We start from the raw sequence: 24,005 nt of genomic DNA, 5'->3' as shown, positions 1-24,005 counted from the left end.
CTGAAACAGGACAAGTGGTCTCAAGGCTCCAGGAAGGCGGCTCTTTATCACTTTTATTTTGGTGAGGGTCTTCTTGCACGGTTATTTACACAAACTGTTGAGAAGGCTGCCAATGAAATGTGAATCCATGGGAAATGGATTTTTCTTCCCTGGGGATGTACACGGTGGATAGCTTGGCATGCATGTGAGTTCAAGGAGTGTGTGTGTGTGTGTGTGCGCGTGTCAGTGCATGCAAAAGAATCGAAGCTGCTGTATTGGGAGAGAAGCTAGAAAAGAAAAGAAAAACGTGGAACTTCTTGTCACTCATATGTGTGTATACATTCATACAGTCATCTGATGGTATCACAATTATTTGCTTGTCTATTTGTACACACACACACACACACACACACACGTCCACATTTTTAGCACAGGCTGTATTCCACATCAGTGATTCTAAATCACTTTTTTTGTCAGTGATCTAATCACACTTAATCCAGTAATTCTCAACCTTTCCTGCACATTGGAATCACTTAGGGAGCTTTTAAAAGTCCCAAGTGCCCAGACCAATATAAGCAGAATTTCTGAAGATGGAACTTTGGCATTAACACTCTATGTCAATATTTAATAACCTCCTTAGGTGATTCTAACCTCTTTTGAGGGCTGAAGACTTCTCTGCATAGAAAGTTCTTCTTCCATTCCTCTGTTCAGAAAACTCCTATTCATCCTTCAAGACCTCTGCCCCTCCTACAGCCCTCTACCCTGACATTCCTTTCAGAGTTCTTTTCTTATTACCCCTCCCCCATCCCCAGGAGGGCTTCCCTGGTGACTCAGTTGGTAAAGAATCCAATGCACCTGCAATGTAGGAGACCGCCTGCAGCACAAGAGACCAGGGTTCGATCCCCGGGTCAAGAAGTTCCCCAGGGGAAGGAAATGGCAACCCACTCCAGTATGCTTGCCTGGGAAATCCCATGGAGAGAGGAGCCTGGTGAGCTAGAGCCCATGGGGTCACAAGAATTGAACACGTCTGAGCGACTAAACCACAACCCAACCACCCCTGCTGGGCTGTTACTGTCCCATCCAAGGCCCACTACAGCACAGGGATGGGACAAAGCCAAGTGGAGACCTTGGGCCGGAACTGGCTTATGGGGCTGGATAGGTGTTAGGAGCATGGGCTTTGGAGTGAGGCCACCCTTGTGTGAGACCTGGCTTTGTCACTGACCTGCCCTGTCTCCTTCTGTACTCAGGTTCCTCATCTGTACAATAGGATAAAAAATTCAGTCCCCACCTTATAAACTCACGGTATGGAGTAAATGAGGTACAAGCAGAGAAAGCTCCTCACATGTTCCTGACCTGGCCTCCTGGTCACTAGTTTAGGCCAAGGCCATGGCGAGGGCCCCACCCCACCCTGTTATACACACACACACTCATTCACACACTGCTCATTTCTGAAGGACTCTCAACCTCTCTCCTCCTCCTGACTGACCGGCCAAAGTGCTGGTCACCCACAGAGTCCATCAACACAAGCAAGTGTTTTCTTTACACGTTGGGGCTTTTACTTCAATTTGAAGCAGATGTTTGAGCACAGATGTGAACAGCTTTGGCCTTGTGAGCACAAGGAAAGAACAGGCCTTGGCTTTGAACATGCCTTCCTCCCCGCATTACTGGCCCATTCCCCTGGTCCCTTCCTCCCCTCTGCCCCCTTGCACAACCGTCACAGACCATTGGCCTCCAGGCAGGGCACCATCTTGTGTGTCCTATATGGAGGGTGGGCCCCTGGCAAGGAGTGGCTGGCCAGGCCAGCTGGGGGCAGGTCACCACGAGGCAAGTCCCAGGGGTGGGGTGTGGGTGCTGCTCCCCCTACACACTCACTTCTCATGATGCTGAGGGCCCAAGAAGGAGGCCCAGGGAACATGGAAAATCAAGATCAGAGGCCTGGGCAGCCAGTGGGAGGGAGAGAGGGGCCAGGATCTCAGATCCCACTCCCCACAGGCACCCCCCAAGCCTCCCTCTCACAGCCTCTAGAAGGTTTATCTTGTGTCCAGCCAGCTCAGGGCCCAGTGGAGAAAGACAGTTCCGGGTCAGGTCTGAAGTCACCAAACATCCATCTCTTCCATGAGTTCCGAGTAGAAATGTTGATTCGTCTTTGGCCTGAGATGGGACCCGGGTAATATGAGGAGCAAACGTCACAGAGCCACAGTGTGGCTTTTCACTGTGGGGTCCTCTCACCCCCAGCTTGTTCAGTGTCCCTGTTGAATCTTTGGCAATGAATTTCTGCAGCCAGACGGACAGTGGGCCTCAGGCCTGGGCAAGGCGAAGGCTTTGCTCTCCCCACCCCACCAGGCAGAGAGCAAAGTGCAAAGTCACCTAGAGTGGCTGGGGGTGGGGGTGTGGAGAGAGGGTGAGAGGGAGGCAGGCTAGCTCTTGTCCTGAGAGGCGGTGGTCTGAGCATCCGGTGGCATCTTAGAGAGGAAGACGAGGCTGGACTTGGCAAGCTCACCTTCTCCTCAAGCTTGACTTGGAAAGAGGACCCACAGCAGCATCCTCGGGCGAGCCCACAGCTGGTCACTCCTGAAAGAAACAGCCAGTGGGAGGAAAGGGATAAATTAGGAGGATAGGATTAACATATACGTGACCATATATAAAATAGATAATCAACAAGGACCTTCTGTATAGCACAGGGAACTCTACTCAATACTCTGTAATAACCTATATGGAAAAAGAATCTGAAAAAGAATAGGTATATGTATATGTATAACTAATCACTTTGCTGCACACCTGAAACTAAACCAAGAGGCAGTCTCCTGCACTGCAGGCAGATTCTTTACCAACTGAGCCACCAGGGGAGCCCCCAAATCAAACACACTCCAATACAAAAAAATAATAATAATAAAGCTAAGAAACAAACAAAAAATAAAGTAAAATAGCTAAGCTAAAAGGATATATTGTATGGCGCAGGAAATATAGCCAATATTTTATAATAACTTTAAAAGGAATATAATCTATAAAAATTTTGATTCACTATATTATACAACTGAAAATAATATAACATTTTAAATCAAATATACCTCAACAAACAAACAAAAAGAAACAACCAGCGGGGACGTCCTGGGGATCCAGTGGCTGAGACTCCTTGCTCCCAATGCAAGGGGCCCAGGTTCCATCCCTGATCAGGGAACTGGATCCCACATGCCACAACTAAAGGTCCCATGTGCTGCAACTGAGACCTGGCACAGCCAAATAAATAAATTTCTAAAAAAAGAAAAGAAACAACCAATGGTCAGAAGCATCCCCCCCCACACACACTGGTCCTAACTCCAGAAGGCCAGCCTGTACCAGGTGCCCACACCCGTAGCGCCTGCTCTTATTCACCCTCATGGCTGCCCCAGGAAGGACCCGTATGGCTCAGGCAGGGACAGCATCTTGAAAGGTTCAGTAAGGGATGGAGCCACCATTTGGACCCAGGACTGACTGCCACCAGAGCCCACAGTGTCTCCTTACTCCACAGCCCCCACCCCCCACTGCATTTCAGAGCCACTGCTGATTGAGTTGGGCTTCCCAGGTGGCACTAGTGGTAAAGAACCCGCCTGGCAATGCAGGAGACACAGGAGACATAGGTTTGATCACTGGGTCAGGAAGATCCCCTGGAGGAGGGCATGGCAACCCACTCCAGTATTCTTGCCTAGAGAATCCCATGGACAGAGGAGCTTGGTGGGCTACATACAGTCCATGGGGTCACAAAGCATAGGACAAGATTGAATCGACTTAGCACACATGCTGATTTAGTTGGTTTGGGGGATGGGAGGGGGTATAGCGGGTAGAAGCAGCTCAGGGACCCCTGGTCCTGATACCCAGGTGTAACCTACAATCCCCAGGTCACACTTCCAAGGAATGTTACAGTCAGCCCTGCCCCTGCCCACGGGAATGGCATCCTCACCTCCTTCTTCCCACATCCTTCAGACAAGATACTTCACCAGCAGCCAAGAGGCCGACTCTAGGTGCAGCCCATCCCCCTGCCAGCTAGGCCTCAGTGTTCTTACCTATAAAATGACAGTGTCTTCATCTAGTGGAAATAAAATAGTGATGAAGTCTGACCTTGAAATTCTAATGCAGAAAACAGATGAGCATGGTTCCAGTCTATTTGAATCAGGAGAGGATGAGGACACAGAGAGAAGGGGACCCAGAGTCTATAGTATTCCTTCCAACATGGAGCCTGGTGAAGTCTCTGGGAACTCAGGTGCTTTGGGGCAAATTGGAAAACCCTTAGGTTAGACCATCTTTCAGTCCCTTGCAGTCCTGACCTTCAGAAATTTCACTCTGGCCACTGAACTTGGGGTTGCTTGTAAGAAAACTGACCCAAGGGTAGGATTTGCTATAGGAAGGGATAGGAGATGGGGAGAGGTGATGGGGGCTGCCAGGGCTTTAGCTTTGGAGGAAGAGGAGAGCTGGTGGGGAGGCTCTTCGGGGGCTCCAAGTCCACCCAAGAACACTCAGGAGAACAACCATCCCTTAACTGGGCACGCAAACCCCTAGCAAAGTAGTGCCAAATACCTCTCTCTTGCTTCTTGCAACAACCCTGAACAAACAGCTAAGCACTTATTTTTGGAACAGAACAGCTGTCAGGCACCTCCGACATGCCAGGGAACCTTCTCACATCCCCCATCTCAGAGGTAAGTGCTACCTCCGAGTTGGCAGCACCAGCATTTGAACCCTGATCGGTGCTGTTTATCCTAACACGCGAAGGCAACTCCTGCTGAAAGGGAGGCTTGGGGAGCCGGGCTGGAGCCAAGCCACGAGGCTGGAGGGGCTGCTAACCACAGGCCCCGGTGAGCCTCAGGCCCGGGCGGCCGATGGGCAGGCAGCCAAGTTAGAGGCTGGGGCAAGGCTGGAAACCGGGTGCAGGGAGGGCGAGGGAGCCCCGCCAGGAGGTGGGAGTGTCCTCCGGCTAATAGAGGCTAAGACGGGGTAAAAGGAAAAGTGAGAGGAGGGAGCATCTTGATGTGGTGAATTCGGGCTCACATTCTCCAAGCCCATGGTGTATGCTGGCCCCAGCAGGAATCTGCTTTTTGTTACGGAGTCTGAAGAGGAGGATTAAGAAGCGGAAAGGAAACCCGTGGGGATGGCACTGGGTCTGTGGTCCACAGGGTGATTTACAGCCGCGTCATCCCGGCGCTGGCTGCCTGGGCGGGCCGGCCAAGGACTGGCCCCGAGTTCCTCCCTTGTTCAGTCCGCCTGCGGTCAGAGAAGGCGCGCGAGGCTGAGGCAGCTGGAGCCGGCCCACTGGCTGCTCTGTCAAGGCGCGGCCGCCGCCCAGCCGGGCTCTGCCCCAAGCCATCGGTAGGGCTCCCAGACTCCACGGAAGCCATGGCTACCACCCGCTCAAGGCCTGACCTTCAGTTCTCAACCCCACCCTTTCCCTCATGTCTATACTGGACCTGCCTTCCATCACCCACCTTGGACCAGGAATCCTGCATATAACATTATCTGTCCAAGGAAGCCTTATGTCAACTGGGGCATGGCAGAAGGAACACCGGGAGGTCTTAGGTGCCAGGACCTTTTCTGCAATTAACCAGCTGTGTGACCTTGGGAAGCTGACACTCCCTCTGTATGATTTAATTCCTTCACCTGTATGGCAAGTACAAGTCGATGCACGTGGATTAGCACTCCCCAAAGTGTTGCTCTGCATAGTATGAGCCAGGTGAGGCATATCCCATGAGTTTTGGAAACATCACAGACCTTGGCCCCACCTTGGAAAGTCACTGTATGTATGGGCTTCCCTGGTGGCTCAGCTGATAAAGAGTCTGCCTGCAATGCAGGAGACCCAGGTGCGATCCCTGGGTCAGGAAGATCCACTGGAGAAAGTCACAATATATATGAACATATTAAAAGCTCTGAAAAATCCTGCAGTCAAGAAATTTGTATGGATTTATTTACCCGGCATTTTCTTTTGGTTGTGTGATTGTGACTGCATTGCGCGGAGTAGAAACTCATTCCAATCTTTCCATTATTCAAGGCTACCCAAGGGGCTTTTTCCCTGTGGTTCAATGGTAAACAATCTGCCCACCAATGCAGGAGACATGAGTTTGATCCTTGGGTTGGGAATATCCCCTGGAGGAGGAAATGGCAACCCACTACAGTATTCTTGCCTGGGAAATCCCATGGACAGAGAAGTCTGGTGGGCTAAAGTCCATGGGGTCCCAAAGAGTCTGACATGACTTAGCAGCTAAACAACAATGAAAAGGCATTTCAGGGAGGCTGGAGGAAAGTCTCAAGAAAGCTTGCAAATCTCAAGGGGCCATCTATGGCCCTTTCCTCCAGGTGCCTGCCAACCACATCACTCAGCCACATCCAGGCCCTGCTTCTTTACTGCCTGTCTCCCCATTGACCCAGTCTCTCAACATCCCCACCCTAAATGCCCAGTGAAGGCAGGCAATTGGTCCAGCCTCAGTCAGATTTTTTACCATGGACCCATCAGCTGTGGCTGAAAAATAGGCGACAAATCTACCTATGCCATCCATTCAGAAGAGGCAAGGTGTGTGTATAGGTGTGTTTGCACATATGCAAGCATAATTGCAAATACAGAGGAGAGGGCTGGACTTACTCTCCACTGTGACAACCACACCACAGACTCCTTCTCACGTAACCACTGGCCACATCCTGCTCCAGGTGAGAAACACAGCTTGCATCGCATCCAGCTCTGGACTTTCTGTGGGTGGGTGTTTCCACTGCAACCAAGGCTCTGGGTATGGCTAAGTAAGGGTTTCATTGTCCTGAGGAGCCCCCTACATGGTCCCTCAACAAAGAAGATGCCCTCACTAACATTGTTGTTTTCCAGTTGCTCATCATGTCCAACTCTTTGCAACTCTATGGTCTGCAACATGCCAGGCCTCCCTGTCCTTCACTGTCTCCTGGAGTTTGTTCAAACCCATGTCCATTGAGTCGATGATGCCATCCAACTATCTCATCCTCTGTCGCTCCTTCTCTTGCCCTCAATCTTGCCCAGCATCATGGTCTTTTCCAATGAGTTGGCTCTTTGCATCAGGTGGCCAAAGTATTGGAGCTTCAGCATTAGTCCTTTCAATGAATATTCAGGGTTTATGTCCTTTAGGATTGACTGGTTTGACCTCCTGGCTGTCCAAGGGACTCTCAAGAGTCTTCTCCAGCACTACAGTTCAAAAGCATCAAAAAGTCTCACTATCGTAAACTTTAAAAATGACTAGACAAGATCTCTCCCACGTCCCTTTCAGCAGGTCTGATGTGTGGAGTCCGACTGAGGTGATTTGGTCAGTGTGACAAAGTGGCTGCGTTTATCACATTCAGGAATCATCTTTTTTTTTTTTTCCAGCCACACCGCACAGCCTGTGGGATCTTAGTTCCCCAAGCAAGGATGGAACTCGCAACCTCAGCAGTGAAAGTGCAGAGTCCTAACCACTGGACCATCAGGGAAGTTCTAGAAATTATCTTTTTGATTGTTCACTCATTTGTGGTCGGAACATCAGCTCCACAAGGCCAGGGATGTAGTCTGTTTTGTTGGCTGTTGTAGCCTCAGGGCCTAAAACAGTCTGGACACACAGTAGCATCTCAATAAATATCTGCTATTTGTTGGCCACATGAATAAATATTTCCAGTCACTGCCATTTTATTTAATGTAGCGATTAATGTGCCACAGATAGGTTTCCTATTTCAAATGTGTCACTGGACATTTTGGCTAACCGTGCCTGTAACTGTTGTGAATTCAGGAACCGTATTGCATCTTTCTGCTTTTGTTCACTTCCAGTTTTTAAATTTCTAATTATATCTCCTCTGCTTACTAAGTTTGTCTCTGGCTTTAAGTGGATTAGTTTCCTCTCTTGATCACTTTTGTGTGCTACAGAGTAATTTTATCACTGTAGGGGCATTTTAAAAAGTTATTATTTCTGCCTGTAAGTTATTTTACCTTTCAAGTTTATTTTCAGTCACTTTACTTACTTAAGCATGCTTCACTGTTTTCAAATTATACATTTTTTCTATAGATAAGCAATTTGGATACAGCCTTTTATGCACAGAAAAAGGCATCAAATGGTAATGAAATCCTGAGTGTTTTTTTTTTTTAATGGTTTGTCCTTAAAGGAGCAGTCAGATTGCAAATGTTATTTTAACACTAAAATATGAAAGACAGGGACTTCCCTGACAGTCCAGTAGTAAACACTCCATGCTTCTAATGCAGGGGGAGTGGATTCAATCCCTGGTTGGGGGACTAAGATCCCACAGGCTGCATGGCGCAGCCAAAACATGAAAAAAAAAGAAGAATGAGGCTTCCCTGGTGACTCAGTGGTAAAGAATCCACCTCCCAATGTCCCAGTGTAGAAGACATGGGTTCTATCCCTGCTCTGGGAAGATCACACATGCTGTGGAGCAACTAAGCCCATGAACCACAACTATCAAGCCTGTGCTCTAGAGCTGTGCTCTGCAACAGCAGAAGACACTGCAATGAGAAGCCTGAGATGGCAACTAGAGAGTAGCCCCCACTCGCCACAACTAGAACAAGCCCAGACACAGCCACAAAGACCCAGGGCAGGCAAAAACTTTCCAAATTTATTAATTTTTTAAAGATACTAAAAAAAAAAAAAAGACAAGCAGGGAGGGCATCAGAGATGTATTTTGCAAGACCCACACTATCAGGCATTATTTTACTTTCATCTTTTTTTTGAGCTACACGGCTTGTGAGATCTTAGTTCCCTGACCAGGGATTGAACCTAGCCCTTGGCAGTGAAAGTGCCAAGTCCTAACCACTGGACTGCCAGAAAATTCCCTCTCTTTCACTTTTATGTAAACCAATATGTAGGCTAAAAGGGGATTTTGTGCTTGGTTCTAAATGCTGAATGTTAGGTTTCATCTTGGCCTTAAAGTCAGTGGGGCTCTGGGGCCCTGGGCAGGTTGGTTGATCTCTCAAAGTCTCAGTTTACTCATCTTTAAAATGAGCACAGTAACAGTACCCACCTTTAGGTCAGTTGCAAAGAATCAATGGGACAAGGGAGCCACTTGGGCCCATCAGGGTCTGACCCACAGTTGAAGCACCAGTTCCCATTCCTGCAAAGAGCTGGGTCCTTGGGGTGACTCACTGGTGTTTGAAAACATAAAATGGTGTCATAGGCTGAAAAGTCTCAAAACAAGTAACCAGAAATAGTCACATGGAACCAACTGCCATCTTGGCCAGAAACGTCCAGAACAAGAAGCAATAAATCTGTGCGTGCATGCTCAGATGCTTCAGTCATGTCCAACTCTGTAACCCTATGAACTATACAGCCCGCCAGGCTCCTCTGTCCATGGGATTCTTCAGGCAAGAATTCTGGAGTGGGTTGCCATTCCGTTCTTCAGGGTATCTTCCTGACTCAGGAATCAAACCCACGTCTCTTATGTCTCCTGCATTGGTAGGCAGGTTCTTACTAGCACCACCCAGGAATCCCAAGATGGTGTGTGTGCTAAGTTGCTTCAATAAGCACAATTTTTAAGTTACTGAAATCACATTCATAATGAATAAACAAGTGAAATGTGGTATATTCATACAAAAGAATATTACTCAGCCATAAAAAGGCATGAAGTACTGACACATGACAGAACTTGGATAAACCTTGAAAACAGTATGCTAGGTAAAAGGATCCAGGCACAAATGTTCAAGTATTATATGATTCCATTCACACGAAATGTCCATAACAGGTAAATCTATAGATTTGTGGTTGCCCAGAACTGGGAAGGAGACAGGGACTGCTAAAGCATACAGGGTCTCTTTTGGGGGTTTAAAATGGTCTAAATTGGGGGTTTCCATGGTGGTCCGTTGGTTAAGACTCCACATTGCCAATGCAGGGGGCTCTGGGTGTTCTACTCCTGGTCAGGGAACTAGATCCCACATGCCACAACTAAAGATGCTGAGGCCACACTAAAAAGAAAAAGGATCCCACATGCTGCAAAGCACACGGCAATAAATATCCAGCATGCTGCAACTAAGAGCCAGTGCAACCAAATATAAAAAAAGGGGGGAAAGGAAGAAAATGCTCTAAATTGGTTGTGATGATGGCCACATTTTAGTGAAAATCCTAGAATCTATTGGATTGTATGCTTTAAATGGGTAAACTATAATCTCAATAAAACCATTAAAATTTCCGTACATGCATAGGTAGTACAGGTTAATTGTAGAAAACTTAAAAAGCACAGACAACTAAACAGAAGAAAACCATTTAAGTCACCTCCCTCTCCCCACCCAGAGAAACCAATGATAGCTATAGGTGATTGCTCTTCCACACGCTTTTCTTTTTCTAGTTTTTAAATTTTTTTGTTTTTTATTTCCTTAATATTTCCATTTAAATTTTATTTATTGATTTTATTTTTGGCCACACTGGATCTTCGTTGCTGCATGGGCTACTCTCTGGTTGTGTTGCATGGGCTTCCCTTTATGGTCGCTTCTCTTGTTGTGGAGCACGAGCTTTAGGGTTGTGACACCCAGGCTTAGTCACCCTGAGACATATGGAATCTTCCCAGACCAGGGATGGGACCTATATCCCCTGCATCACAAGGTGGATTCTTAACCACGGGACAACCAGGGAAGTCTTAAGGTGGCTCAGTGGTAAAGAATCCACCTGCCAAGCAGGAGACACAGGAGACACAAGTTCGATCTGTGGATCAGGAAATCCCCTGGAGGAGGAAATGGCAACCCACTCCAGTATTCCTGCCTGGGAAATCCTATGGACAGAGGCGACTGGCCGGCTACAGTCCGCGGGGTCGCAAAACGTCAGTCACGACTTAGTGACTAAACCACCACCACCACCGTTGATTTACAATGTTGTATTAATTTCAGGTAGACAGCAAAGTGATTCACACACACACACACACACACACACACACACACACACACACACTTAGTCACTAAGTCGTCCAGTTAGAACTGGACATGGAACAACAGACTGGTTCCAAATAGGAAAAGGAGTACGTCAAGGCTGTATATTGTCATCCTGCTTATTTAACTTATATGCAGAGTACATCATGAGAAACGCTGGGCTGGAAGAAACACAAGCTGGAATCAAGATTGCCAGGAAAAATATCAATAACCTCAGATATGCAGATGACACCACCCTTATGACAGAAAGTGAAGAAGAACTAAAGAGCCTCTTGATGAAAGTGAAAGAGGAGAGTGAAAAAGTTGGCTTCAAGCTCAACGTTCAGAAAACTAAGATCATGGCATCTGGTCCCATCACTTCATGGCAAATAGATGGGGAAACAGTGGAAACAGTGTCAGACTTTATTTTGGGGGGCTCCAAAATCACTGCTGATGGTGATTGCAGCCATGAAATTAAAAGACGCTTACTCCTTGGAAGGAAGGTTATGGCCAACCTAGATAGCATATTGTCAAGCAGAGACATTACTCTGCCAACAAAGGTCCATCTAGTCAAGGCTATGGGTTTTCCAGTAGTCATGTATGGATATGAGAGTTGGACTATAAAGAAAGCTGAGCGCCGAAGAATTGATGCTTTTGAACTGTGGTGCTGAAGAAGACTCTTGAGAGTCCCTTGGACTGCAAGAAGGTCCAACCAGTCCATCCTAAAGGAGATCAGTCCTGGGTATTCATTGGAAGGACTGATGTTGAAGCTGAAAATCCAATACTTTGGCCACCTCATGCGAAGAGTTGACTCATTGGAAAAGACCCTAATGCTGGGAAGGATTGGGGGCAGGAGGAGAAGGGGACGACAGAGGATGAGATGGCTGGATGGCATCACCGACTCGATGGACATGGGTTTGGGTAGACTCCGGGAGTTGGTGATGGACAGGGAGGCCTGCGTGCTGTGATTCATGGGGTCACAAAGAGTTGGACATGACTGAGCAACTGAACTGAACTGATGTGTGTATATATATATATATATATATATATTCTTTTTCAGATTCTTTTCCATTGTAGATTATTACAAGATATTGAATATAGTTCCCTGTGCTATATGTCCTTACTATTTATCTATTGCATACAGTAGTGTGTATATGTTAATTCCAAACTCCTAATTTATCCCTTCCCATTGTTTTCCCTGTTAGTAGCCATAAGCTTGCTTTCTATGTCTGTGAGTCTGTTTCTGTTTTGTAAATAACTTCGCTTGTATCACTTTTGGATTCCACCTATAAGTGATATCATATGATATTTGTCTTTCTCTGTCTAACTTACTTCACTCAGTATGATACTCTCTAGGTCCATACATCCACACACTTTTCCTGTGCTTAGGCAGACCTGTATCAGATTTCTTGGGAGTGAAATCAGCTTGCACAAACCGGATCGCAAGCGGGTGTTTGTGTTTTCTTGAACATTCCAGCCCATTCATCTTTGCATTTGGCAGACCTGCTTCCACATCTCCAAGGGGCCTGGCTCTGCTGAGGTTATTCTGGGCACATGCAGAGGCCTGGGCTTCTGGCCTCCAAACTTCCCAGGGAACTGGAAGCAGGTATGGCTCAGCCCACCCCCAGCGCCTCCTGCCTTGCCTGGCCTGGGCGCCACGGGTGACAGGCAGGAAATTTATGAGCAGTTGGAGCTGGCTGCTGTTTGCTGAGGGCGGGAACATGGTGTGAATCAAGGATCACACTGTGTCCTGGCTAGGAGGACTCTCAAGGTCTTAGAGCTGCAAAGTGATGGCCAGAGCCCCTTGTGAGCCGGAAGACTCCACCTAGGGACCATGAACTGGGGGGAAAAATTCATTTACTCAACAAAGATTTATTGAGTTCATCCTGAGTGTCAGCTCTGTGACAGGCACTGGAGTTAGAGGCCCTGCCCTGGGGCAGCTTACAATTTAACCCCAGGGCAAAGCTGAAACCACCTGTTGTTTAGTCGCTAAGTCGTGTTCGACTCTTGGAGACCCGATGGACTGTATGTAGCCTGCCAGGCTTCTCTGTCTGTGGAATTTTCCAGGCAAGAATACTGGAGTGGGATGCCATGTCCTTCTCCAGGGGAATCTTCCCCACACAGGGATCGAACATAGGTTTCCTGCGTTGCAGGTGGATTCTTTACCAACTGAGCTATCAGGGAAGCCTACTGAAACCACTGTTGCTGGTAAATGTTGTCTAGTCACCTTTCCCCTGTCCCACCAGGCTGCTCACCAGAGGAGTGAATTCAATTATCAGGGGCCCTGGGCTGCAGGATGCTGTGGCTGCCTGTGATACAAGGAGGCCAGGTCAGGAGCATGGCTTGGTCCAGCAGCCCAAACTCCTTGCTGCTGGGACTTTTCCTGGTGGTCCAGTGGCTAAGACACAGTGCTCCCATGCAGAAGCCCTGGGTTCAATCCCTGGTCAGGGAATTGGATCCCATATGCCGCAACTTAGAGTTCACACGCCACAACTAAAGGTCCCGCATGCCGCGATGAAGATCAAAGATCCTGGTGCCTCAACTAAGTCCCGGCACAGCCAAATAAATAGATACATATTTAAATAAATAAATAAGCCCCTTTGGATTGAGACCAATGGATGTGTTCAGACCTCAGGGTCAGTCAAGGACATACGGAAGAACTTTCCTAGTAGTAAGAAACAACAAGGGTTACTGTGCTAAGTACAGGGGATCCTTCCTGGGCTAAGATGCTAGAGGTGGAGCTGGGACGCAGGTGGAGCTGGGACGCAGGTACCAGGACCAGCACGGAGACGTCCTCAGGCAGTCTCCTGTGTCCCCTCTGTTCTGGTTACAGCCTAGCTTCCAGTTATTCCTGCCCATAGAAACAGAGACTCCAGGAGAGTGGTCTGGACACAGCTGGTCGCTGTGTCCCCAGTTCAGACAATGAGAGCTCCAGATCCATCTCACTGCAGGCTGGGGACATGTGTTTCCCTTTGAAGCCTCCAAGAGCTTCACACCGACTTCTCTCTCCTCTGTGCTCGAGTTATGGTTGGTGCCACTGCCATAGCCTGCCCGCTCACCCCACACAGTGCCACCATGAGCTCCTGAGAGAGGGGGCCAGGTCATCCTCGGCTCCCTGTCCCCCCAGACGTGGGGACAGAAGTCAGTGAATCCACTGACAGAGGCCTCGTCTGGAGCTCACCACACTCCTTTGCTGTTGTACAGCCCTTGGGAGGTGGCTGTTGTTGTTCCCATTTTGCAGATGGGAAAATAGAGGCCCTAGGTCACATGCTAGGATGCAGCAGAGCAAGGCAGAGCCCTAAGTCCCTATAAAGTTCAGCTTCTTCACCAGCAAAAAGGACTAGAAAGTCCCCAAGACATTCACTCAGCTGCTACCTCCCTGGTTCTAAGGAAATGTTAGCCTTCATCTACTGGGGCTGAAGTGAAGGTGGTTGACCGTGGGAGGCCTGGCACTCCCAGAGTCAGGCCAGTGCTAGGAGGGAGCCCATGGGCCTGCAGGGACCGGCAGGGAGACCCCAGGCCCCACCGTGCCGACACCTTCTTGGGCTGCAGGCCACTCTCTCTGGCGGCCAGGCTCTGCTTCTGTCTCCATGCTAGGCCTGTGTGTCTCTGTGCCAACTCTCTCTTGACCGCCCCTCTGTCTCTCCCTCCAAGTCCCTCAGCCTGCCTGTCTTTCTTGGCTCCCATCCCACCCCACCCCACAGTACAGGGCGAGGGTCAAGCTGGCCTGGGTGAGGCCTGAGCCCCAGCTGCTGCAGCCTCCCATCTGCTTCCCATCCTGGGAGAGTGTCCAGCCCACTCCACTTGGCTGTACACTGCTCTTCCAGACCCCAGAAGCACAAGGAGCCTCTGACCTTGCCCCACAGACAGGCTGGAGGGGAGCAGACAGCTGGGCAGACAGGTGGCCCAGCCAGGTGAGGAAGGTCCTGCTCCCTGGAAGCTTCCCATGGGCCCTGACTCATGACTCTCACACGATCCGCCACCAATACTACACACACACACAAACACACACACACACACATCCCCAACCACAGTGTCAGGGATCCCCGGGGCTTAAGATCGCTCCCCACCACCCTTCTGCACATCTCCGGTCTCCCCTTCCCAATCTTTATAGCAAATTGACAGCAGGAGTGATGGGGGCACCAGCCAGACAACCCAATCCATGCCAAAGTGCCAGCCTGCAAACCTTTGCAAAGCCCACAGCCTGTAAGCCTTTGCAAAGCCCACAGCATATCTTTAGGAGACCCTCGGTAAGAGTCTAGCTGTTGATATTTCAGGATACATGGAGGCAATAATGGGGTGGCTGGGAGAAGCCATGAGGCCCTGGACAACCCAAATAACCGAATGATTTCTGTAAAAACAGTGTCCAAACCCCTCCTCTGGCCCTTCTCATTGTCCCTAAGCCCCTCATATCTAGACTCTGAAGCTACCATGGGATCCAGGGAGGGTTGGGGCATCTCTGATCAGGGCTCTTTACTTACCACCACCTTGACTATCAGTGACACCACAGAGGTTCCAGGAAGAGAAATGAATCTTTCGCCCACACATGTACACACACACACTTAAATAAATGCACACAGAGACACTCCCGAATGCACACCCACACCCATTGAGAGGCAAGGCCGCACAGTGGTTAAATGCTCTGGTTATGGCATCAGATGGACTCTGTGTGAAGCCTTACTTCCCCATTCTACCAGCTGTGTGAATCTGAGCAGTTACTTAACCTCTCTGTGCCTCTGTTTCTCCACCTGTAAAAGGGTAATAATAGTAGTCTGCAGTCTGAGGTTGAAGAGAGGATTAAAGAACACAATGGCTGGACTTCCTTGGTGATCCAGTGGTTAAGAATCTGCCTCCCAATGCAGGTTTAATCCCTGGTCCAGGAAGATCCCACGTGCCTTGGGGCAACTAAGCCCATGCGGCACAATTACTGAAGCCTGTGTGCCTAGAGCCTGTGCCCCGAAACAAGAGAAGCCACTGCAGTGAGAAGCCCATGGACCACGGCAAAGAGTAGCCCCACTTGCTGCAGCTAGAGAAAGCCAGTGTGCAGCAATGAAGACTCACCCAGCACAGCCAAAAATTAATTACTTTAAAAAAAAGACACAATGGCTGGGAAGCCAAGCCCTTAGCGCTAGGCAGCCACGTGTCAGGGCACATATGTGTGTATGCGTGTGTCTCCCCCATTTGCATGTCAGCTGACCATGACAGGAACTGTGTCTCCCCATCAGGTGACCAGGGCTCCACTGGGAACTGGGCACCAAGAAGATGCCCATGGGATATCGTGGAGGACTGCTGGAAACAGCTCACTTGCTTGGACTTCCACGCTTCCATTCATTTGGGGAACACTTATTGAGTGTTCAGACCATGCCAGGCTCCATTCAGAGCATGTGAGTGTCCTGCAGTGAGCAAAACAGACAAGGAACACCCCCCACACCCGCCCAAGAGAAGCAGCCCCCGAGCCGAAGTGAGTTTCCCTAGAGAAAGGAAGCCGCGTGTTTTCTGTGCCCGAACGGCTTGGACGGGTCCCAGTTCTTGATAACTGATGCACTTCCCTGCATTCTCCGTCAGATGCTACTGGATGTACTTTGGCTTCCTCTTGACAACTCAAGGTCAAGCCCGGGGAACATCAGCCTACAGAAGACCCTCCAGGTCCCGGAGGCTTCTGGACCCTTTACCCTGACACCAAATGGCTCCATGCCTCCTGGCTCTTCTCAGCCTCTGGCATTGCTCTTTCTGTTCTTCTGTTTCTTCCCACACCATCAGGCCACTGGCTGTGGTTCTGGGGGCTCTCACTGCACCTGCTCCAGGAGCTGGCCTCCCAGCAGTTTCTGCTCAGCTGCTCTGACCTGGGACACCAGGGAGTCATGCTCGTAAAAGCTGTGCGCAGACTCAGCACAGTGGGCTCAGAAGCAGGGCTCCCCCGTGAGCTTTCCTGTCTGGCCTCTGTGTCATTTACCCCGACTTCCAAAGGGTGGAGTCTTTGTCGGTTTTGTTCCCCAAAGTGACCCAGTACCTAGGACAATTCCTAGCACATAGTAGGAATTTCTTTATTCTTGAAGGAGAAGGTGGGATGATTTGAAAGAATAGCATTGAAACATATAAGTACCATATGCAAAATAGATGACCAGTGTGAGTTCGATGTATGAAGCAGGGCACCCAAAGCCAGTGCTCTGGGACAACCTAGAGGGATGGCGTGGGGAGGGAGGTGGGAGGGGTGTTCAGGATGGGGGGGGACACATGCATATCTATAGTCAATTCAACTTGATGTATGGCAAAATCCATCACAATATTGTAAAGTAATTATCTTCCAATTAAAATAAATAAATAAATTTTTTAAAACTGTTTCTTTTTAAATAAGTGTAAAGGGTCCTTCAAGCTTGCTTCATCTTTTTGTCCCCGTACAGCTAGAGATACAATAAATGACGAACCACAAATGGATACATGTATGTGTATAGCTGAGTCCCTTCTCTGTTCACCGTAACCTATCACAATGTTGTTAATGGGCTATACCCCAATACAAAATGAAAAGGTTAAAGTTTGAAGAAAAATAAAAGAACTATTGCATGTAGTGGATTGGCCAAAAAGTCTGTTCAGGTTTTTCTCCACGATCTTACAGAAAAACTGCTGAACTTTTTGGCCAACCCAATGTATGCAGAGGAGGAGGGTTTTGCCCTTGGGTGCACAGGGCTAAACCTGTGCAAATAACCACATTGGCTGCCACCCACACCCTCTGTGTGTGTGTGGTGGTGATGCTGGTGGGGACAGATGTCAGTAATGCCTCACTGTCCTGAGGGCGTAGGCAGAGTAGTTCTCAGCAACACCTTGTCACTGTTCTCCGGGCTGTGGGTGGGGTCACTGGGCTGCCCCTGTGTGCCCAGCTGCCTGGCTCTATCCTGCCTGCTACAATGGAACCACCTCTAAGGGCTCCTGATCCCTCGGGAAAAGGGGGGAGATTTGAAACGTATAAGTTCTGGGTACCTCCCCAGTGCCGGGAACTCAGCCCACCACATGTGAGGCCCTCCATCTGATCCTGGCAGATAGTGACTACTTATGCCCGGCAAACCTGTGCATGCACACACACACACGCACGCACAGAGCAGAGGGACAGACCTGGTGCCCACCGCCTAGCAACCCAGTGTGAGTCACTGGATGGGGCGGGGACACGTGGGCTCCCTCTGCCCACCTTTGTAACGGACAGCAGTGACCTCTAGGAACACCAGTGATTAACGAGCGCATCCAGCTGACGATGTCCTCTCATGGCCATCATTACCTTGAGCCCTCCGCACCCATGGACATCTCAAGCCATGTCTTACGAAGAAAGCGAAGCTTGGAGAAAGCCCGAGGTGACAGAGCTCACAAGTGGCTGGGCTGAGACTCAGACCCCAGTTCCCCAGCTTGGGGCCCTGCACTGCCAGACCTCTCACCTTGGGAGAACAGGGGCCAGTGATGGTCTAGACTCAGGAGTGCCTGTTTCACAGAAGCGGATGAGCCTTCCTAAGTCTTGCCCAGCCACCCAGCTGAATGGTCCTTGGTGACTTCACCCCCCTAGTCCCAGCCTCCTCATCTAGCTCAGTTAGAAATGTGGATTTCAGGAGGTCACTGCAGGACTAAAGAGGATAAGGGCCCAGCCTCGGGGCCAGACTCACAGGAGAGAGACTGCGTCTGCTGGGCTCCGGGGAGTGCCGTTCTCCCCCCAGGGGCCAGTGAGGCCGTGGCCCGGTCCTCCCGCTCCGGCTGCAGCTGCTGCGTTCGTCTGCCCCCAGACCGGGAGGGGTGGGGACACCTGCCTCCCTGGGTTGTTGTGAGGGAAGGACAGTCAGCTCAGTGTCGTGGTCCAGAGCCGGGAGGTGGGGCGGGGAGGGAGAGAGCTGGAGCCGCGCGGGGGCTTGGGGTTCGTTCCTGTGAGTCAATAAAGTTGTCTTTGATGGTGAAAAATAAAATAAAATAAAATAAAGAGGATAAGGAGTGTGAGAGGCTCTGCAAACTGAAAAGCACTGTGCAGACTGATGAGGCCACCAGTGGCCTGGCCACTGGCCACCTCGTTTCTCTGGACCTCAGTGCTGTCCAGTGAAATTGGGACTGTGTCCATGCTCAGTCGCTTCAGTCGTGTCCAACTCTTTGTGACCCCATGGAGTGTAGCCAGCCAGGCTCCTCTGTCCACAGTATTCTCCAGACAAGAATAATGGAATGGGTTGCCATTTCCTTCTTCAAGGGATCCTCCTGCATCTCCTGCATTGGCAGGCGGGTTCTTTACCACTAGCACCACCTGGGCTACTGCCCCTCAATTTTGGGGGCTGCAGTGAAGATCGGCAAACTCACAGAGATGAGGTTCTGGTACTGTGGTTAAGGTTATGACACTGTTTAGCCTCACTGGGAAGAAAATCACTCTGTCACAACTCAGGATCAACTTTTGAGAGATTAGCCACATGGCTGTTGACCTGACTGCCCTCCCAGCTGAGAGGACCTGATGTCTTCCTCTGTTTCAGGGAGAGCATCCCCTCTTTCAGCCTGGGTAAAGGATGTCTGGGAAGGATTGACTGAACTGGTGAGGAGACAAAAGCTCTTACTGACAAGGCAATGCCCTGTCTTCGATGTAGTGTGTGGATGAAGTACTCAGTGCTGTGGCAGCCATTGTGTAGCCATGAGGTAAAGACCAAAGATGAAGCCTGAAGTCTTAGCATCACCAGAGCCTTGGAGCCAGGGAATAGTTACCTCCCTTCACCTTTCCTAACTGTGAGAAACAGGAGCCCTGTTATTTTAAACTGCTGCTTGAGGAGTTACTGTGATCTAAAATGCAAAGCTTTTCTCACTGATTCAAGCCAACAACAACTGGAATTCCCCAAACAGGAGCCTGGGAGGAGCCCAGGGGCACTTCCATGTCTGTGTCTTGAAACCCCTAGTTCATCCTTCCTAGAATCTTAGCCTTCAGCCCAGGAACATTCAGCCCCAGATGTGTGGATTTTCATGGAAGGAATGTTGTGCATTATTTAGTGGCTTCCTATGGGGCTTTCCTGGTGGCTTAGATGGTAAAGAACCTGCCTTCAATATGAGAGACCTGGGTTTGATTCCTGAGTTGGGAAGATCCCCTGGAGAAGGGAATGGCAACCCACTCCATATTCTTGCATGGAGAATTCCATGAACAGAGGAGCTTAGCAGGCTACAGTCCATGGGGTTGCAAAGAATCAGACATGACTGAGCGACTAACACACACACATATGTGCCAGGAGCTGGGACACAAAGATGAAAGGGCTCACAGTCTAGCTAGAGAGGTACATTAAACATACACTGTGTAATGTAATGTAGTACAGAGTCTTTTTTTTTTAATTGGGATATAATTGCTTTACAAAGTTGTGTTAGTTTCTGCTGTACAATAGTGAACCAGCTATATGTATACATATATCCTCTCCCTCTTGAATTTCGCTTCCACACCACCCCTATTCCACCCCTCTAGGTCATCACAGAGTACCGAGCTGAACTCCTTGTTATATAGCAGCTTCCTACTAGCTATCTACTTTACACATGGCAGTGTATATATGTCAATCCATAGTATAGAGCTTTAATATCACATAATTTATCAGGTAACAAATTATGTAAAAATATAATGACAAAAAAAGAGCTCTAAAATATTACATAATAGAGGATCACGTAATATAATATGTTCTATCATAACTTCATAGTGTATCACAGGATGCTTGCCTGAATTAGACTCTACTCACCCCTTACTCACCCCTGTGTAAGGGCATGGAGGTGGCCGTGCTTTGGGGCCCTGAGGAGGCTGCGGTGGGGGTCAGAGAGGGATTCCAGGAGGAGCTGAGCCTTCCAGCATGAGCAGGAGGTAGCCAGACAGACAGCGGAGAAAGGCATTCCAGGCAGAAGGGACAGTATGAGCACAGAGGCCAAAAATAGCCCCTCTGGGTGAGGAGTTCCGTGTGGCTGGAGTGTAAATTGGGATACCCAGAGTGACCGGCTGGAGCCAGGTCACTTGTGGGGAGGGGCAGGTGCCTGTAGGAAGCCCCTGAGGGGTCCCAAGCAGGACAGGAAGGCTGTCACACCTGGCTCTCGGCAGAGCTGCAGGGAGGGGCTCAGGTGGAGATGAACCGAGCCAGGGAGGAGCTGGGCAGTGGGGCCCCAGGTGGCCATGAAGTCTGGGCAGAGAATGAACACCTTGAAGGTATGAGAGGCTCCCTACTTCACCCTCTAGAAACATTTACACCAGGAGGTCAAGGAAGGCAATGATCTATACTTTCCCCTAGAAAGGATCTGCCTCTGGTCTGTGGGGGCAGGTAGAAAAAGGATGACCAGCTTGAGGACAGGTGGGGAACTAGGGCCTGCTGGCACCCCCTGTGCCCGGCTGTCCATTGTACCAGGGGCAGGGGCTCAAGGCTGGGCAGTGGGCAGGACAGGCCTGGTCACTCCAGTGGGAGGGCAGTCTTGCCCCCCTGTCCCCTGCCTCTCCCTGGCCCTCTCAAAGCCCCTGGGCTAGAAAGCAAGCTCTGGTCACTGGACAGACCCCACATCATCACCAGAGGCCTGGGGCCAATGGCCACCCATCCTTCCCTAGGCCCTCCTCAATTTCGGCCCCACAAAGACCAGGAGACACAGGAGGAAAGGCAGAGTTCACAAAAGAATTTCACATCCTTTGTGCCACTGATCCCTGGAAAGATAGGGAGGCAGGCTGGCATCTCCCGGATAAGACAATGGAGCTAAGCCACCAGTCGCACAGCCCCCAGGGCAAAGCTGAGACCAGCCTCAGCGTCCAGACCACACACCTGCCTGCCCAGGCCTTAGCAGAAATGGGGGAAATCAGCCCACGCCCAGCCCTTCGGATCAGGCGATCAACTGCCCTGAAACTGTGATAGATCTCAATATTTTGTCCTGTGGAGCTGCCATCTCTCCAACTGAAAATGGGCAGAGAGGAGAAAGGCGTGAAGTACCAGACCTGAGTAAAGTGTAGATGACAGAAAAGTGAAAGTGTAGTTGCTCAGTCGTGTCCAACTCTTTGCGACCCCATAGACTGTAGCCTGCCAGGCTCCCCTGTCCATGGGATTCTCCACCAAGAATACAGGAGTGAGTAACCATTCCCTTCTCCAGATCTTCCCGACCCAGGGTCTGAACTCATGTCTCCTGCATTGGCAGGTGGGTTCTTTTACTGTCTTAGCCAAAGTGCAGATGAAACGCCCTCCAGAGCCAGAGCCTCAGCTGGTAAAGGAAGAGCTGACAACCCATAGCAGTATGGAAGACAGGATTTTTCCACTGCTGGGGTGAGGGGTGGCTGAGTTTCTGGGTCTCATGGAATAGTTGGGGGGGGCAGGCAAGGAAAAACGTGTGTAGGAATTGAGAGAGGAAAGAGGAAGCCCCCAGTTCCCTGCCCCTGACCTGTGACACCCCCATGATGTCACCAGCATCTGACACCTGGGGAGGCGCCCTTGTCCCCATCTCCACCTGGTACCCTGGGCCTGACTCTCAGCTCCTCCTCAGGGGTCCAGGGGGGTCTGAGGGAGGCAGACAGGCCTTGCCCTCTCCTTTCCTCCCCAGTGTGGGCCTCCCAGCAGCCAGTACTCCCCCAGCACCCCAAGGGCCCCCGATGACCCTCCCAGGAGGCGCCCAAATTCCAGGCAGACATCTCCCAGAAGTTTTTGGCAGTAGCAGCAGTTCTTAAAAAAGGCTTCCTGTCATACTGCAATCAGCCAAGGAGCCCGGCACTGGGTGTTTCATTAATGCCACTCTTCTCCCTAAGCGTCTCCTTCTGATGAGATGGTGGGGGTATCTGCACCCTCTCTGCCCTCCACCCTTCCTCCAGTTTACGATTTTCTGCTGCCCTGCCCTCCCTATGCCCTCCCTGGCACCTTCTTCCTGCCCTGTCTCCTCCAGCCAAGGTTTTACAAAAACAGTCACTTCTAACCATCCCTAATTTTAACAGCTTAGAGAACAGGAAAGCAAAAAAAAAAAAAAACAGCCGGGCATCGTCCAGGAGACCTAATGAGGTGGCCTTCAGGCACCTCGGAGGAGCAAGAAAAGTCACAACTGGTGCAAGAAGAGGAAGAAACAACATTAAAAGCAAACAAGGGGAAACGAAATAAAAAGCAGAGATAAAGAGTCGGGAGAAAACAGCGGCGCCTGAGAAACAGGGATTCCAGCCGCCACTTTTACGGCGTCCAGCCCTGTTATTCATAAGCGAGTTTCCTCTCTCACAAAGGACCTTTTGCACGGTTTTCCCTGCTGCCTCCAAACCAGCTGCTCGCGCTGTTGTATCGTGAGTGATGATGAGGCTCTGAAAGGGTTTTTTGGGAACAGATGGCCAGGGGAGAGCTGGGGAATGTGCCAGCAGAGGGCTGGGCGGGCTGCCAAGCCCTGCGGTGACTGAGTGCTTGGGCTTCCAGCTCGCGTGCTTTCCCTGCCCTCTGCCCTCCGTGGCGCCAGCAGGCCTTCCCAGCGAGCGCTCGGAACATCTGGAGTCTGGGGCTGCCAGGAGGGGGGGCCGCGGCGGCCGGGCGGGGGACCCTGTGTTCCAGCGGAGCTCCCAGGGCCTCGCCACCAGGCCTGCCTCGCGGAACAGCTAATCAAAACCACAGCGCCCGAATGGGAACCAGGCGCGCTCCCAGCTGCAGCCAGAGGCCGCCGGGCGACTTAACCCGGTGTCAGGCCTCGCTGGCGGCGGCGCTGGGGGGCGCGGGGAGGGTGCGGGTGGATCGGGGCGGCTGACACCCCCACCCCCAGACCAGCCCACCCCTCTTCACCCCCAGCGGCGGAGGGCTATTGGCTCCCCGCGGCTAAATGGAGTTTCCACGAGCTGCAGCCGCAGCGGGGCTGCTTACATAAGAACTGTTGTTCCCCTCACCCACACCACAAGGTCCTGTACCCCCATTTGCTGGGGGTCTCCCGGGGCACAGGTCACCCTGCTGGGCGGTACGTGAACTTTAGGGCCCTGCTGTCCGCAGGAGCTGAAGCCCTTGGAGATTGGAGCCAAAGAAACAAAGCAGCTCCACTGCTTCTAGAGCAAGACCTTGGGCAAGTTACTGCACTTGTCGGGGCCTCAGTTTCCCCTCCGTGCAATGGGGGAAGTGGTGTCAAAGTGCAGGGTTAGCAAAAGGGGTAGAGATAAAGTATGGGAGGGGCTTGGCACCCAATGGGAACTCCCCACCCAGTCAGTGTGGTCTTTGGTGTTGGTGGTGTTCAGTCA

The 24,005-nt window shown here is 50.5% G+C and overlaps 1 protein-coding gene and 1 non-coding gene across 2 annotated transcripts in view; both read right to left on the bottom strand.

Annotated features, from left to right (window-relative positions):
- Nucleotides 1–1,512: 1,512 nt before the first annotated feature.
- The window catches only part of ATOH8 (atonal bHLH transcription factor 8), a 42,715-nt gene continuing 20,222 nt past the window's right edge, over nucleotides 1,513–24,005 (bottom strand). Inside the window, exon 3 of the mRNA XM_081596965.1 lies at nucleotides 1,513–2,550. Within this exon, the coding sequence (XP_081453091.1) occupies nucleotides 2,545–2,550 (6 nt within the window). The 3' untranslated portion in view covers nucleotides 1,513–2,544. The remainder of the gene's footprint in view (nucleotides 2,551–24,005) is intronic.
- TRNAE-UUC (transfer RNA glutamic acid (anticodon UUC)) lies at nucleotides 7,353–7,425 on the bottom strand. Its single transcript has one exon. It is a non-coding gene; the product is annotated as a tRNA-Glu (tRNA).

The sequence above is a fragment of the Giraffa tippelskirchi genome, chromosome 4 (assembly GCF_054371585.1).
Source record: "Giraffa tippelskirchi isolate mGirTip1 chromosome 4, T2T-mGirTip1v1.2.pri, whole genome shotgun sequence".
NCBI classification, from domain to species: Eukaryota; Metazoa; Chordata; class Mammalia; order Artiodactyla; family Giraffidae; genus Giraffa; species Giraffa tippelskirchi.
The sequence above is the reverse complement of the archived record's forward strand: the minus strand, read 5'-3'. Positions and strand labels throughout refer to the sequence as shown.